Source organism: Centroberyx affinis, unplaced genomic scaffold (genome assembly GCF_046629955.1).
Source record: "Centroberyx affinis isolate AG114_WGS23_722 - 3 ecotype Tasmania unplaced genomic scaffold, CSIRO-AGI_Caff_v1 ptg000123l_1, whole genome shotgun sequence".
Taxonomy (NCBI): Eukaryota; Metazoa; Chordata; class Actinopteri; order Beryciformes; family Berycidae; genus Centroberyx; species Centroberyx affinis.
This window is the reverse complement of record NW_027278824.1, coordinates 790,878-809,025: the sequence shown is the minus strand read 5'-3', so window position 1 is coordinate 809,025 and position 18,148 is coordinate 790,878. Positions and strand designations below refer to the sequence as shown.

At 41.2% G+C, this 18,148-nt stretch overlaps 1 protein-coding gene across 1 annotated transcript in view; it reads left to right on the top strand.

Moving 5' to 3' along the window:
• Positions 1–18,148, top strand: part of kiaa1549lb (KIAA1549-like b) — a 61,080-nt gene that overhangs the window by 38,154 nt on the left and 4,778 nt on the right. Inside the window, exons 9-18 of the mRNA XM_071529199.1 lie at positions 1,415–1,474; positions 3,279–3,430; positions 4,005–4,176; positions 4,895–5,058; positions 5,643–5,678; positions 7,630–7,820; positions 11,565–11,695; positions 12,667–12,791; positions 13,584–13,819; positions 16,819–16,951. Of these exons, the coding sequence (XP_071385300.1) occupies positions 1,415–1,474; positions 3,279–3,430; positions 4,005–4,176; positions 4,895–5,058; positions 5,643–5,678; positions 7,630–7,820; positions 11,565–11,695; positions 12,667–12,791; positions 13,584–13,819; positions 16,819–16,951 (1,400 nt within the window). The remainder of the gene's footprint in view (positions 1–1,414; positions 1,475–3,278; positions 3,431–4,004; positions 4,177–4,894; positions 5,059–5,642; positions 5,679–7,629; positions 7,821–11,564; positions 11,696–12,666; positions 12,792–13,583; positions 13,820–16,818; positions 16,952–18,148) is intronic.

Here is an 18,148-nt window from a genome sequence, read left to right as displayed (position 1 = left end):
GAGACACCCAGAGCACAGGCAGCTGGAAGCTCTCCTTGCTGCTGTATCCGTCTGACACACAGTGATAATGAGGCTCTAAGCTGAGGTTTTTACCGTTGAAAATGCACCAAACTGTAAACCGTTCTCTTGTTCGCAAAGAGAAGTTTCAGAAGTTTCCATAGAACCGGCTCCAGAATCACAAGTGCTGGCTCACCAAACAGCTGATGTTTGGCTAGCGAGTTCTCTGCTGGTTGGGATGATAACAGCGAAGATAATAATTTTACTGATTTTTAATACGTTTTTGCATTTTTCTAGTTTGTAGACTATGAAAAACAAAAAGTTGAAAATACAGTTAAAAGAAAGATTGGTTGTATTGTTGATATTTAAATGTTTTTTTGTTTTTTTTTTGTTTTGAACTCCTTCTTTTATAGTGCCACATCCCCCTCCTCCATCTAAGACCCACACCCTGCTTTCGTTGATCGATCGAAAAGCCACGGCTTTCCATTTTCATACAGCTAGAACATTTAAAATGAAAATGGTAATTGGAAAAAGCCAAATGGAAATGAGAGGCGGCTACGTGAAAAAGAAAATGGTCAATTATCTGTTTGGATTTGACTTTTCATTTTCTGTGCTCTTTTTAAAAAAATTTTCTCTTTTCTATTTCAATTTTCCATTTTCACTTTTCATTTTAAGTTTTCTATTTAAGTTTGCATTTTCAGATTGCGGTTTCTCTTTTCATTGTCAATTTTTCTTTTTCTGTTTTAATTTCCAGTTTTTCTTTTTTCTTTCTTTTAAATTTTAATTTGGTATGATCATTCCTAATGCTCCACCAAAAAAAAAAAAAAAAAATCCAGCATTCATCATTTAATGATTACATATGAATATTAAATGAAAAAATCCTCCATACAAGAGTTCACCAAAGTTCAGTATTCAATGGTAATCTCATTTATTTATCAGATATTATCAGATATGCTATTTCATGAATGAGAGAAGTCTAATAAATATATGTGAACATGAACAGTTATCTTCCAAATACCATACAAGACACAAGATACTCTAGTGTGCATTTTTTTTTTTTACAGTTTATCCATTGACAATGAATGGGAGACTGACTTTGTTGGCCCATAGATTGATGTTTGAAATGTTTGATGTTTTTACACTCAAATAGGCTTTAATTGTCTCTACTATCTAAGGCACTAATCTAGAAAATACACACATTCCCTAAGTATAAACTCAGTCCTCTTTTTTTCATTAAGAACAGATTTTCAAGTCAAAACATCTGAGTACATCTAGGTAAAATAGGAGATGGTTAGATGAGAAGGCTGTGAAGGTTTCCTATTACAATTTTGGTTATACAAAGATTAAAACTTTACTAATGCAAAGATTGATGGTTTGTAATGAGAAAGGGGAATGACTGTGTTTGTTGTCTTTGCAGCGCTGGAGTACCACAATCTGAACACCTCTATTGCTACCAGAGACTTCTGGGTGATCACAGGTAGGAATGATATTGTTTCACATCTTTTTTACTGTATCCTGATAACAGTGACTTCTTTTGAAGGAGCTGATATGTTGCATATTGCTGTATGCCTCCATATCAGGTGATACATTTGTTTTCCTTCAAGACATTCTTCTCTACTTCATGTGACACAAGCAATCTGAACAAGATGTTATTGATTGTTTTTAAATCACAGGACTGTTGATTGTCATTGTAGCCAATGCAAGTGTGTACATGCAGCTCATATGGTTTGTATGGTATTGATGAGTAGTTACATGATTACCTCTGACCCCACAGTCAGTACAGTTTCTCTTTTGTGCTAATTGCATTAAAGGGAAAATCCACCCTAAAACAGAGTCTACATGCTCATTTGTACGCTATTTTGGAGATCTTTGATGATTAATTCAGCATAATGAAACATGATGATCTTTCGCAAAGCTAGAAGTCAGAGAGCCAAGACTAATCTGTGAGAAAGACTTAAGGGAATGTTTCTTTGGACTTCTACACTCAAATTGGCTTCATTTGATGTTACTGCTAATAGATCTGAATAAAAAAAAAATACTGTACCCACATCATTATGAAATTCACCCTGGTTACTGTCTTTGGGAACTTTGGGAGATATGTTGACAGTGTAGAGTAAACTGTCCGAGTTCATGGGAGTAATTTCATGTATGTGAATTCTGTATTGTGTTAGTGATGTTGGCTTTCCATGTGAGTACATGTACTGTACAGCATGAACACATGTCTGAGTGTTCAAGGGCATCCACTCTGCGATGTAATGGATGGGCCTTTCAGATCAGACTCTGTAGGCTCTTAACCCTGCACTTACTGGGATGAGAGGCCCGGTCAGAGCAAGGTCATCCCCTAGGTAACGGGATTTACTTGCGATGGACTAGATGTACGACCGGGATTATTGCCTCTTAAACCTTACTAAACAGAACAAATTAAGGATACGTCCTCGTTCAAAGCGATGGCCCCGGGGAGCATTTGCAGGAGTGTTACGGTACATACAGTACATCACACACACCTGGCACTCCAGTGTGTGTGATGTGTGTGTGTCTGAGCTGTTGGTGCCCTTTAAAGTTGTTTTGTTGAGGGAGGGAGCTTCTGTTTGACAGATTTCCCCAACTTGTCCAGTTCTAACCTCTAACATTAAGGTTATTTCCAGACACACACACACCCCACCCACACACACACACACACACACACACACACACACACACACACCACCTCCATGCTTTCCTCTATTTCCTCCTCTTCCCCTTCCTCCCTTCCTTCCTTCCTTCCTTCCTTCCTTCCTCCCGTCCTTCCGTCCTTCCTTCCTTCCTCTCTTTATCCAGCTACCATTTAGTCTCTCTCTCAAAAGGTAAATTACACTTTCCAATGGCCTTATTCCAAAGTATTGACCTGTCTATTAACCTATGGTATTAACCTATGGAAAAGTATTTTACAGTAAATTACATACAGTTTGTACCTACAGTGCGCTGTTACACCCTGACCCTTGTAAGTAAATAATGTATTAGGGAGATTGTCAGAAATTACAATCAATATTATTGTCTATTTACAATACAGTACTTTTCCATGGGTCCATACACATACTGGAATAAGGCCGCTGTGAAGTGTTACCGTAAATGATCTTGTTCAAGTGCATCATTTAATTTCTGACCTCTTGACTGTGTTTTCATTTCTTACTTCCCACTTGTAATTCTCCATCTATCTCTTCTTTCCATTTCCCCATATTACCTCTTTATTTCCTCTCGGTTTATCCATCTGGCCATCCTCTTTTTTTCATTTCCATTTGCAGTGATCCAGGATGTGGATAACTCCAGCCTGGAGGGACAGTACCAAAGCTTTGCCAGTCTAATGGAGCAGCGGCTGGCTGAGCTGTTTGTGGTGGCAGGCCAGCAGGGCACTCGTTTCAGAAGAGCCACCACTGTAGGCAGCTACACTGTTCAGGTAAAGGAGCAGCGCTGGCACAGCAGCCTGCAGGGGATGACATCGCTGAGTCTCTCTGGAAGGATGAACACTTCCAACACTATGATGCATGCTGTTACAGAGTGAAAACACTGAATCACTGCAGAAGCTTTTTCTGACATCTTTACCTGAATGCCCTGGCATGTGTTCATTAGTCAGCAGTCTAATGAAAACAACAATCCAATGGTTATGTTGGCTTATTTCTTGTAACATGAATATTTCATGATCAAGATGAAAACTTAGACACACACTCAGATACGCACGTCTGCACACAGAAGCATGATTATTTGTGGTCAGCCCTTGATAATTAGAGAGATTTTCAGCTCATCATCTGCTAATTGCTCATCAAAACAAGCCAGAGGTTGAATGCTTTACAAACAAAGTAGGCTGTGCTCTGCATGGTGCATTTTCTCTCAGATGACTTTGAAGCGAAACATATTTAGCCCATTTTGTCAAATTTGCTTGTTCTCCTTGAAATTTAAGCAACATCATAAAAAAGAACCAAGCCAGTATAGCTGATGCAACTGTATTTAATTCCCTTTTCTTTTCCAATCAGATGGTGAGCATTCGGAGGGTAACGGGGTTGAAGAACCCAGCAGAAATGACCTACTATGTCCAGCAAAATGGCGTTCCGTTACCGGGAACGTCTGCTGCCAAGGTCCTGAACACAGTGGACTCTCAGACCATGGCACTCACCCTGGGCTACTTTGTCCAGCTGCAAGCAGAACGTAAGCACAGCATCCGTCTAACAATTGACAGGAAGGCAGATAGATTGACAGGCAGGCAGACAAACAGACTGAAATACATGACTCATGCTGAGTTTCGAAAGAAGAGATGGTGCTAGGGTGAGGGGAGGAGAAGAAAAGGTTGAGAAAGCTTTTTGCTTCCTAATCTCTCTGAAATGCTTCAGGCAGGACATTGTTTGTTTGAGCTGCAGTGCTGTTCATTGCTGAGAGGGAGAAAGAGAGAAGGAGGGAGAGGGAGAGAGAGGGGACAGAGTTGGTCATGGGAGAGAGAGAGAAAGCATGCTGCATTCTCTTATAGATTTTTGTCCATAATAGCTGAATCAGGCACACTGTACATCAGGTTGGGCAGCATGCAATGTCTGTTAGTTAGTGTGGGTGTGATGTATCTGCATGTTTTAGCAGGAGAGTGTAGGCTTTGCATTGTACTTTCATTGACATGTCTTTAAGCTTTAAATTATGTTTTTGAAAATGTGGCCATAACACTTACTACTACTTCATACTTCATGCACAGACACAATTTTTGCCATTTACTTTATAGATTATCCTGAGGGCATTATCTTCTTATCTTGTTAAGCACTTTATATTGCAATCTTGCATGAAAGGTGCTATACAAATAAAGTTTGATTGATTGATTGATTGAGAATATACTGGGTGTCACATGATGAAATGACAATGGTAAAAATGTGCTTGTTTCTTCCAGCTGTGGTCAAGAACCCTCCTAACAACCTGTGGATCATCGCTGCAGTGTTGGCCCCCATCGCCGTAGTAACACTCATCATCATCATCATTACAGCTGTTCTGTGCAGGAAGAACAAGAACGACTTTAAAGCTGATGCCATTGGCAACCTCAACCCCCGCGCTAAGGTAGACCCAAACTATCTATCTATCTATCTATCTATCTATCTATCTATCTATCTATCTATCTATCTATCTACCTATCTATCTATCTATCTATCTATCTATCTATCTATCTATCTATCTATCTATCTATCTATCTATCTATCTATCTACCTATCTATCTATCTATCTATCTATCTATCTATTTATCGCACACAAGGTTTTTATGTGTCTGTGGGTATGCGCAGATTGTCTGTGTGTGTGTGTGTGCGCGCTAAGGGTCATGAGTGTTAAGGGTATGGGTGCGTGGGTGACTTTCGTATGTGACATTTCGATGAGTGCAAATTACTGAATTATCATATTACTTGTTTTATTATATCATCCGTTTTATTCAGTCTGTATGTCCTGCTGTACTGCTTTGACCAACATGTTTTGCCAGATTGAACACACACAGATACAGTCAGACACTCACTCACTCACTCACTCACTCACTCACTCACTCACTCACAGAGAGAGAGAATACACCTTCACCAAAAAGCAAAAAGGTGGTCAGAGATGGAACTTGATGAAATGGTGACATATGCCTCTCTAACGACCTCTTTTGTTTTCAGATGGCGTATCGCAGAGATGTGGGCTATTACCACCAGGTATCTGCCTCTCTCTCTCTCTCTGTTTCCTCTCATTACTGATCTGGGTGTTCATCTTGAGGGCTTAACTGTGTGCCAACAGTGGGATTTGACCTGGATTCTGGGCAGGCATCACCACCTCTGATAGATCTCTATCCATCCTGCTGCTCTCATGAAAACTAAGGATACAGCTGCACTTTGGAATAATAAACCTTTCACAATGTGATTTTCTTGGTTGAAAGGCTAGTATCGCCTATTTGTCTTTTACCAATTTCCAGATGGCAAATTTGAAAGGCTAAGCTTTACCAAGGATAGAATGGTAGAATGGTTTTTGTGGAGATGGATTTTCAAGTGCGAGCGTGTGTTTGTTGTTTGTTCTGTGTAGAGGACTACCAGAAGATTGAAAACTGTTTCCATTATTGTTGCATCAAGGGTGTTACAATCTACTTACCAAAGTAATCTCCACACCCCCATGTCAGTGTGTCCTATTGTTGCTGTTTGCTATTTCTTCAGCTCAGTCCAGCTCTTGACTGGTGCATGTCAGTGCAGAAAAATGGAAATGTAGAGTAGAACACCCATTCCATTGGACTATACAGGGAATTTCATTAGAATAAAATAACTTAGAAAACCTTTTTACTCATCCCAATGTTTAGTGGTACAGTGTGTGGCTAAATTGAACTCGGCAGTCAACTGAAAACCTATTATGTGCCAGTGTGTTTAACCTCTTAAAAGCCACTTCAACACTGCTGTTGAATATACTGCAAAGTCTCATTACATAATTACCACCAAAAAGCAAATTTCAAAATTTCACACTAGATTCTGATTCCAGGTGGAGTAACACATGGTGATATAATGCCGATTCCGCCAGTTATTTTCTGACACATTTTTTACTTATATAGAAGGATATAGTTCCTTCTATTATGTGTTTAAAAAAAAAACAAAAAAAAACCAAGCAGAAAATTCTCAAATTTCTCAGAGAAAGAGTTTCTCCTGAAAGTTTAAATGAGGCAGCACTGGGAGTGCCTCTACTGTATACTCTCAGTGTCTGCAGGCCAAGCACTTTCATCACTTCCCCCTCTGAGAATTCCCACTGTGTAAACCAGCTAGCACTTTTACCTAGTGTGAAAACTTTATCACAAGACACATTTTACTGTGTGCTTGTTTGTATGTGTGTGTGTGTGTGTGTGTGTGTGTGTGTGTATGTTACAGAAAGAGAGGGAATGTGTGTGTTTTAGTCAGGGGAATATCACATATTGATTTCACCATGGCTTGGGGGCATTGAGGCAGTGATGTGTGACTGACAATTTATGACACTGTGAGGAGAGAACTCCTAAATCTTTTAAGTGTGTGAGTGTGCGTGTGTGCATGTGTGTGTGTGTGTGTGTGTGTGTGTGTGTGTGTGTGCATATGTGTGTGTGTGTGTGTGTGTGTGTGGATTTGAACTCTTTTGGCCCCTACTGTTCTCTATAATCATGTGGACATCCAGTGTGAGGTAGAACAGGGACACCCCACTGTGAGTCCTCCTCCTCCCCCTTCTCCTCCTCCTCCTATTCATCCTCTTTGTGCTCTAGTGCGTTATAACGTCTAACTTCATTACGGTGTTTCTGTAAAAGTCTGCAAATCTCATCTTGTCACTGCCCACTATGAGTCATTTATTCGATATGAATTGGGAAGGAAGATGAAAAGGGCTTCAGTTACAGCAGCGCTTATCTATTTCAAGGCACAGCAGCGCAGTAATCCTAGTTATGTTCCCTAAATCCTTTGGACACCTCTTAAAAAGCTACATGTTTGAACAATTTTGAGATGTCTGTCTAAGTGACAGTTCTGGCTGTCCAATGCATATCTGTGTGTTTCTGCCAGTCTGCCTCTAATTCTTTCTAAGTATGAGTACAGGTATGTGTAAAGAAATCCATCTTGCTTATTAAATCTCTTAAGGTTTTTAACTTTCTCCTCCCTCCCCCTCACCCACCAGCCAGTCCAGGGTTTTGACTATGCCAAGCAGCACCTGGGCCAACAGGGAGGGGATGAGGAGACCCTGCCTGTCACTCAGGATACTCTGGTGATGTCCCTACCAATTCGGGACGCACCACTTTCCCTGGAGAAGGCTCTGCAACAGGATGGCACTGCCAACAAGAAGAACCTCACCACTGATATACACAAAAGGTATCATTATCACTATATACTGTATGTATCCCCGGCCTGCATGCAAAAAGTCAACCTTTTAGAAAAAACACAAAGAGCAACAAAGGACACAAATACAATTAAAATAAGAGAAGACAAACACAACACAGTCATTGAGTAGGACAGATCTTGTGTGTTTGTTTGTGTGTGTGTGTGTGTATGTATGTGCATGTATGTGTGCATGTGTTTGTGTGTGCATGTGTGCAAATGTGCATAGTGAGTATAGATATTAGATATTAGTGAGCTCTGGGGCAGCTCCACTGCAAACAACAGGAAATAGATAAAGAAGTATTTGTTGAGGAAGAAATGCCTGCAGTTTGCAGATGATGTTGTTTTTCTGGCCTTATCGGACCGTGGTCTCTGATGTGCACTGGAACGGTTTGCAGCTGAGTGTGAGGCGTTGGGATGAGAATCAACACCTCCAAGCCTGAGGCCTTAGTTCTCTCCCGGCAAAAGCTGGCTTGTCCCATCCCGGTGAGGGTGGAGTAGCTTCCCCAAGTGGAGGACTTCAGTGAGAGGAGAGCTGAGCCACGAAGCAAAGCTCTCGATATACCAGTTGATCTTCGTTCCGACCCTCACCTGTGGTCGGGAGCTTTGGGTAGTGACTGAAAGAATGAGATCATGCATACAAGCAGCCGAAATGAGGTTCCTCTGCAGGGTAACTGGCCTCACTCTGTGTCATCAGATAAGGAGTTCAGTGATCCAGGAGGGCCTCGGTGTCGAGCCGCTGCTCCTCCATATTGAGAGGAGCCAGTTGAGGTGATTCAGGTACCTGGCAAGGATGCCCCCTCACCTCCCTTTGGAGGTGTTATGGGCACAATCCCCTGGGAGGAGACCTCAGTGCAGACCCAGGACACGCTGCAGGGACTACATCTCTCAGCTGGCTAGTTTTTTTTTATATATTTCTGAGGTCAAAATGTGCTTTTTCAACTTGATCTGATTGTTGAAAGAGAGATTAGGTGTTGAAATACTGTTGTTTCACTTATTGCAGTGTAAAGTTTTGTATCATTGGCATATGAATGGAGGAGAACATTGCATTTACAGATAATAACACAAAGAGGAAGCATGTGAAGTGAAAATAGAAGGGAACCCAGAACTGAACCTTGCGGGACACCATAAAAACAGAAAGGGCAGAGGTGTTACCTTCAGCTATGAATAATTGTGATCTGTTTGCTAGGCAGGAACAAACCATTTGAGAGCAATGCAGTGCAGGTCAACAAGGTTTTCTAAGTGGTCAAGGAGAATGAATTGGATGATTGACAGTGTCAAAGGCGGCATTTACATCAAGGAGGACAGAAATTGATGCAGAGCCCTGGTCTGTGGCCAAAAACAGGTAATTTGTGGTTTTGATTAATGCTGTCTCAGTGCTCTGACAGTCTGAAGCCAGATTGGAAGGTGTCATAGATGTTTGAATTGTTTGAATATCCTCAGCAGGCCATGGCTGCTTACATCAGCTTATATTCTACCTAAGGGATCTTTTTTTCAGGGAGGTCTTTAAAGTGATATTTCTTATCTTTTCTCTTGAAGAGTAGAAGATGTTTCCTATGATGTCAGAAAATTACCAGACGGTTATCAGTTGCATTGTGTCAATTTATTCAGGACTATTTTAAGGCTTCTCCTTTTGCCCTCTTGCTTTTGTGGGCCAAGAGATAAACTCCATTCCTTCAGGGACTACTGGCTTATTTTTTTGCCTCTTCCCCCTCCTAAGAGTTTTTGTTAATGCTAAACACCTTCTTCGTCTTAATTTGAAGTATACCAGACTTCTCCAGGGCCTTGATGTCTGTCTCTCTATCAGAGCTGTCGGTTAGTTTTAAACACATAACAGGTGTATGTTTGTTAGCCCAAGAATTGTGTCACTGCTCTTTCAGTAGGCTCCTGGGTTAAAGGCAGGATCATATAACACAGAGAATCCCTCCAGCACTATTCTCTATCTTAAGCTCGTCCTACCCCCCATCCTGAAGGATAGGTCATTAACGAGGGTCTCTGTATGGGCAGGTGAAATTGACCGTTTTCCTCATCTGACAGTCAGTAGAGCTGTTTCGGAAATTAATGGCCATGTTAAATCATACTAAATTATTTTATCGAGGAACGCAAAAGGGCATAATTTTTCACAGTGATGCAATATAATGAGGACAACTGAAATTTATGTGACAGGAAAGGGAATCTATATAGTAGAAGCGCTGCAAAAATGAATTTGAAGATTCCTGAGGCAACAAATGTTTGTATTTTCATTTTTTCTTTTCCGTTCATCAAAGCTGTTGGTCCAATAGCTGGCTGTCTTATTATGAGATAAACTCTTATACAGTATATGATCATTCATGGCCGTATTTTCAGTTTTTAACCAGCACATCATGCATGTATCCTAATACATAACAACCTTCTCGTTTAATGTCTCCTCATTGCCGTTTCATACTATATTCACAATGATAAATAGCATGACAGCAAAGATTAGATACAGTGTGTGATAGTGACTTTTTACACTCTCTCCCAAGATATATTTATAACTTCAGAATTGTTTTTGGCAGTGTAACTTCAGTATTAGGATGCAATCAATTTGCATGGGGGGGGGGGGGGGGGGGTAGAGAGAATAGAGATAAATTACATGGAAACATTGAAATTAAAACTTGCAGATGCTCATGCGGGCTACCTATTCTTCAAAGTCAACCCTTTATTTGTATCATGGTCACAGATCTATCTGCTGCTCACCCCCAACTACACCAAACAGATACTCAAACATACAACCATTCCAATCAGGAAATGTAAAGATATTCTTTACACATCGTCAAGCACTTTTTACACACTACACATCTTTGTCTTTTTATGCAGAGCCTGTGAATGTGGCATGAAGCATTGTGAAGCAATGTGAGAGCAGTGAGAGAAGTCACTGTCTCCCTCTTCTGTTATCACTTTTACCAGACAATTAGGGGACAGACCATGGTGCTTTGATGTCACTGTCAGCCTCTTGGTTGTCTGAGCTGGGGCTTGATCAGCTCTAATGCAAACTACAGTCCAGCTCGTTTGAAGCTCGTTGAACAAGAACTAGATAAAGCAATTGTTTGTTCAATTAATGGGAAAAAAAAACGTGCTTGCTTCACCATGCACATGGACATGCACATTGATTTTGAAACACATACATGCGCATACATACATGCATACATCAACATAAAAACACACAGGCACAAGCTCACAAATGCATGCGTGCACATAAATGCACACACACACCCATACACACACAACTTGGCAAGGGAATAATTACATTTTCCTATTATTATCATCATCAAATTTTAAACTTGACTACCTGATGACCAGATGTTTTTATGTGTCTCTGTGGTGTTGCTGTACTACTGTAACATTCTGGTGTAATCAGTAGATTATTCTAACGTTGCTATAATTCCACTGTAGCAATTAATGAACCCTGAAGACAAAGAGCTGAATAGTCTTGATTCGGTAGGTAGGCTACCTATCCTTTGGAACAAAGGCACTGTATAATGGTTGTGTTAACAATTAATGGACAAACAATTGTCCATTATACAATAAATACAATACCAAGAACTACAAATACAATAATATATTATTATGTTTGAGGGTGAGACTGGACTCAGGCTTGAGAGAGGGAGGGAGGGAGGGAGGAAGGTGAGGTTGTTAAAGGGAGGGATGACATAACCTGGCTGTGAGCCCAGCTTCCCGAGAGCTCACCGCCTCTCCTGTTGCTATGGTTACTTGCAGCAGGTTGCCGAGCGAGGACGGTTCCGTCATCAGCAACGAATCAGAGAAGCTGAATTCCGGCAGGGGCTTGACAGTGCAGAAAGTCACAGCACAGCAGAAACTGACAAAGGAGGAGATGCGCAAGAGGGACGGTGAGAGTCACACACTGATGCAAATACAAATAATTTATTCCACAATCCCTTTTGACGTTTGCAGACAAGCTCAGGTATGCCACAAATGCCAAACTCCTTTCCCATTCTTCCCTCTTAAAACACTTTTCCAGTTTTCCTTTGTTTCTCGTGCACCCAGGTACCCTCAGAGAAACGCACTGCCACTGCAGCTTTTTTATAGCCAGAAAGCTACTCAGCAGTTAGCAGAGATGGACCTGATGAATATGCATGAGACAGACACTCTGCTGACATGATACAGTATGTCACAGCAGTGAATGCTGTGACATACAGGCAGAAGTGCACACACCACACACCACACACACACACCCATACACATAAGCTACACATTTTATTAAGTTGTCCTGGAAAATAAGTGATATTTGTTCAGCAGTTAGATGTTCAGCAGTTCAAGTGAAAAGCTTGAAGAAGTTGAACGTATTTGCTCTTCTATTTTTGCACTGAAGCGCAGTGTTCCACATGTGGTGCTTGTAAGTCAAATTAATCAAATTCAAATACTCCGCTTTTAAATTGGATTGAGCTCGCTAGATTATAGCTTTCCTAATGGGTGGATTTGAATAATTCATCAGCAGAGTTAAGGGAAACTAGAATTTAATCCAGTTTGTCTGATGCAGGATAAGGAATGAAAGCGCAAAGTCAGTTTCTTTCATCTATCACAGAGATGCATTGCCACAACCTTGGAAGCGAAAGCTGTCTCTGTGATCTATTGCCTCGGTCCACTTCATTCGCTGACATAGAGGACTGATGTTTGACGGAATCTCACAGTGTCAGCCAGAGAGAGCCAAGGTGACCAGACAGAGCCAGCCAGCCAGCCAGACAGACAGAGAGAGCGAGACGAAGAGAGAGAAAGACAGTTTGTTCCCCTCTGACTGACAAGGTAATGATTAGAGGTATCTGTAGTCCCTTTATGAGTGAACTCCCTCTTTGTTCTTCAGATCCATATGACACCTCCTCTGGCTCCCTGCAGCTCATTTCCATAAAGCCTATGGCGGCTCAGCCCACCTACTCACGCCCCGCATCCTCTGACCGCAGCCAGGACTCAGCCATCCTCAATGGAGAGGTGATGCACATGCACACATTCACACGTGAAGGAACGCACACAAACGCACACATGCATTTATTTTACGAACAAATGAATACACTTATGCATACAGAAACGTGCTTTGAGAGGGGCATGCTCCTTCCTAGAACCCATTAAGGACAAGAAAATAGAAAATTTAATCCTAGAAGTCATCCATTTTACCGAGACCAAACTTTGTTGTTCCTCTGCTCTGGATGTGAACCCCTGAAGCTCTGATGACCTCTGTGGTGCATAGTGCATTCAAGTTGAAGTGTTAAAGTAAGATTAGATGCCTGGAACGCTGTTTACAGCTTGAAAGGCACATTCTTGACTTTTTTCGACTTTAAAATATTGCTTTTTAGATATGTTGTGAGCTTTGTTCAGTTCTAAGAATTTGTGGATGACAAACATCTAAGTCATTTTTCTTCCCAGAACTACATAGTGTAACCTTAACAGCAAACTTTCTTGCTGTATTGGAGCAACGATTGCAATTTGTTCAATATTATGACACCTTGCTACCTTGATGTGTTCTTATCTAAGGCTATACTTTTACACATCAGAATGATTGTGAAGCAGTGTAATAGCAATGAAAACAAAACAATCTCTTTGACTGTGGTTGTTTCAGTTTCTCTGTAGAGCTTTTTACTCTCAAGAACCTTCTCTGATCTCTCATTCACTCTACAGACGAAGACGTATTCAGGCAGAACCATACCACCTAAGAACTGCCTTGTGCCGGTTTTTCTTCTAATCTTCACACGTTTCTTTGCTTCCCGCACTCCCTCCCCTCTGCAGGTGAGCATGGCTCTGAAGCAGAAGTCAGACATAGAGCACTACAGGAACAAACTGAGGCTGAAGGCTAAGAGGAAGGGCTATTATGACTTCCCCTCAACCGACGGCAGCAGCAGCAGTAGGGCCCTGGCGCAGAGGCAGCGGCACGGCCACAGCCATGAGAGGGCTGCCGGTGAGCATGGCAGAGTGCTGGAGCCTGATGACGACCGGGGCTCCACTTATGTCAAGTCTCGCAGGAGGTGAGGGGAGAGTGGAAACGCAAGTGGAACCTGGGTTGGCTGAGTGTAAATGGGAAAGAAATTCAGTGCTTAAACCATATCAGACCTTATAACTAATCCTGAAACTAATGTGTGCTATGTGGAGATTTCACTGAGACATAATGATATAAACCAATATGGCAAAATCGTGATGAAGCGAGTGAGTAAACTTATTAAATGAGTAAACTTGCGACCTACCTCTTCACTTGTCATTGTGGGACACGTAACCTTCAGTGGGAGAAAGATCTGTCAAAGCGATTTGCAATGTGTTTCCTCATTAGTAGGCCTCCGTAGTGCAGTGGCTTTGCTGTGCTTTATTTACAAATGTGTTGCAGTTTCTGTCACCCTCTAGTGGTCACAAAAGGTCCGTATTGCAGCTTTAAGTAAGGGTATGAGTAGATTTGTCACACATGAATACACTAGTGTTGTAGTACTCGAGATCAGTCTTGGTCTCGAGACCGGTCTTAAGACCACATTGTGATGGTCTCGGTCTCGTCTCGGACTCGACTGCATTTTTACTCGGTCTTGACTCTCGGACAAAGAGGACTCGGAATTTTATTTCAAGACCGGTCGAGACCACAATTGCAGTAACATCATTACCTGCCGGTGCATTGTCTGATTTATTTATTTTTTACTGTGATTGGATATAAAACTTTCCCCCTTCAAATTGCAACCGATAACTTGGCTTATTTTAAGTTTGAAAGTTTATTAACCATTAAACGCTGCCACCCTCACTCACCCCCCACTGAGCTGCGCCAGGAAAGAGAACGCAGGATATAGGGGGAGAGAGCACCATGTGTGGCTGAAGAGGAGAGAATGAGATAATACAATTTGCCTACAGAAATCACAGAGAGTTTTGCAAAACAAGTTCTAAGAACAAGCACCGATTCTATACAGGCACATGGCGCGTTCAATTCAACGCACTGCATTAAAGCATTGCGACACGGTTAAATTATAATTTCACTAATGTTACTTAAATTCCACAAGGTAATAACGTTACCGTTAAAGTCTGTAGTGCAGCAGAAGACATGTTATCAGGTTACTGTGTATACCGTTACTAACACAGGCGAGTAAATTGTGGAATTTTAAGTTTCACTTTCTTCTGCACAGCGGGGCTCCGGCAGATTGAGTAGGGGAGAGTGGGGCAAGTTGTCACATTGGTCAAAGTCAAAACACTATAACATAAAAACAATTTGTAGCCTATACATGACAGTAAATTATGTTTCTTCTCATTTCAGGAATCAAAATAATTATACATTGTGACATAAAAGCAAGGGTCAGCTATAACCTGATAATAATTTTGAATGTTTTAGTGAAGCTATGTGCTCAGGGTGTTTTAACACTTCTGTTTCATTCTGCCCACTGTCTTGAGCCTTTCCAAAGGTCAGTGAAATCGAATTGCAATGTTTCAAAGGATTGCCTCCTGTCACTGAGTACATACTGTACATCCATTTTACTTAAATTCCTAAATAATGCTTTCTTTCTTTTTGAATTTTAGCAGAGAAATGGTGTAAATGTTGAGCCATCACTCTGATTACATGTTCTTGAAAATGGACTCGCATTGGTCTGGTCTCGGTCTTGACTCGGTCTCGCCCCACTTCGGTCTTGGTCTTGACTCGGTCTCGCCCCCCTCAAAGTCTTGGTCTTGACTCGGACTTGATACGCTCTGGTCTTGGTCTTGACTCGGTCTCGGTTTAGGTGGTCTCGACTACAACACTAGAATACACTTTGTGCACTTCTCACAAAGGTGAAAAGCGTGTACCTCTCACAAAATGCTGCAGGTGATATGGCATTCTATACCACATGCTTGTGATTATGTTTCTAATCATGGCTAGTTACCCCCCCGCCTGCTGGCCTCTGCCTAATTTGCTTATAGATAAGTAAAATTGTCTGCTCTAATGTTGTCATTATCCTGTCTTAGTACCCAGAAGAGGGACCCATCAGGCCTATCTGATTAGTTTGATCCTGATCCTGAGCCTCCATAATGGAGATAAGAGGATTGGCTGTATTTGGCTGGAAGCTGGACCGTCCACTATGCTGCTTCTGTCCTGCTTCTGCTCCACAGATGCATATAAAGATAGACGGAGTCTTAGGTTATTAGAGATTCAGGTCAAGGGTGCCAACAATCTATTCCACACCACATTAACATTTACTCACACTAACTGTCCTCAGAGTAGAAAGAAACATTTGAATTCTGGCTTGTGTGTTGGCTTTGTGACAGGTTGGATGGACTCGTTATTTTCATATTTCACCCTCTGGTGAGCGAGATAGGGATGTTACCAACTGTTTAAATACTCTAGAATATTTGTGCACGCCTGATCAGCTACATCAACAGCATGCTCCACCCACTGAAGTGATAATACTGCTAGAGCATGTTCACTGATAGGCATCTTGTTCTCTGTAATTGAATATACATTGTTGTTTTGTTGTGCTAGATGCTTTATCAATATTACATTTCACTGTGCTACACTGTGTTCCCTCTCAAGGACATCCTCATGTCTGGCAGCACTTGGCAAAGCATTTAGAAAGATTATGTAAAAGTGTTCTGGCTGAGGGAGTAGCTTTTTAGGTATAGAGAGAAGCAGTGAAATCGTCATGATTACTTTTGCTAGTTATGCAATATTATGCTTCAGTGAGAGTACAGTTGAAGAAAAGGATGACAGTGAGGATGATATCCTTATAATGAGAGGTACTTTTTGAGTCAACTCTCTTTACTTATGAGATATCCTAACTCATCTACAATTTGGTCTGTACCTGAACTTCGTTATGTCCCTTTTGGAAAGGGAATGAATTACTTTTCCCCAGCTTGTTCATCATGTCTGGCACAATGGAACCAACGGGATTCATTGCGTGAGACCCTCCTCCGACCCCTTTTACCGCAGGCACACTAAAGCCAAGGCTCAAAGTAATTGAAAGGATTTCAATTAATAACTGCCCCAGGTCTGATCTGTACTAATGCCACTCTTTACTCTAATTGGCAGGCACTCACAGGTGGGGCAGACAGCCTATCGCAGCAGACAGAGCCTGAGCAGTCCCAGCCCTGGGGGAACAGAGATGGACCTGCTTGTGATGAGGGAGAGACCGAGGAGAGGCATCCGCAACAGTGGCTATGATGTGAGTCGCATTTCATCACCCACTTATCCCCACTCCAACAGCATGGGGACATGATGATACGAAGAGTTTCATTCCAAAATTTTAAGTTCACCATTTGAATAAAAGTAATACCTACTATGACAAAATTGTTGATCACACAAAATCATAAAACAAATTATGGTACTTTTTAAATCATAGTGGTTAAATTACGTTCTTTGTAGATTTGAATGTCCTAAAATGGATATACAATGGTGTCACTATATGTGAACTAGGTAATGATGTACAAATGATGCACTAACAATAGTATTCTTCACTTATGAATCAGATATAAACTTTTAACTTATCTCATTACTACTCAAATCTAAATATTTATAATGTAATAGGTGACTTATTATTGTTCTTAAATCCATTGTTAACCCACAGTTTGTTAAGGCTTATGAACATTCATTATTCATCCAAATTTTGTTTGCATGCCTAAGCTTTTGCATAGAGATGGGATTCTCAGGTGATAATGATGAATAATCCAGGTGATAATGATGAAACCTTCAATACATACAAATGTCACATTTTGATATTTGCAGGCAAGCAACATGTGGAAGGTAAAAGTGGAAAAGATTTTCAATCAGTTCTTGTCAGTGCTGAATCCAGGCCTTGCTGCCCTAGCTAGGACACTGTGCAGCCATGTGTGAGATGGAAATCAGACATATTCTGCTCAGGTGTGGTTTCAAGTGTGCCACAGCAGACTGAAGAAAGAGAAGTGGTTCATTCATAATTAAGAGTTAAGATTTATAGGGTTCTGTCATTTGATATATAATGCATTTCAGGAAGGGCTGCTTTTGCGTCTGCACTCTTTTATTCTTCCATTACGATACTGTTGCTGTCACGCAGGGAGAATACTAGTATGTGAGCTCCCAAAGGTAATCTAACAGACCATATCTAAATCAAAACAACAGAAACAACAACAAAAAAACCTTAAACACTGTATTCAACACCAAGCTATCCTATTGATAGATAAAAAATATTTCACTGACTAAGACTGCCTGCCAAATTGTGTATTTTCTCTAAATACATTCGGGAGGCACTGGGGCAGCAGGGGGATTCATGGTTGGTCCATCAACAGCCATGTAACCTTGAGCAAGACAGTGTCAGCTAAATGCTTTAAAGGTAAATTAAAAGCAATGCAGTTCAGTAGATTTTCGACAAGCTCTACAAATTCCA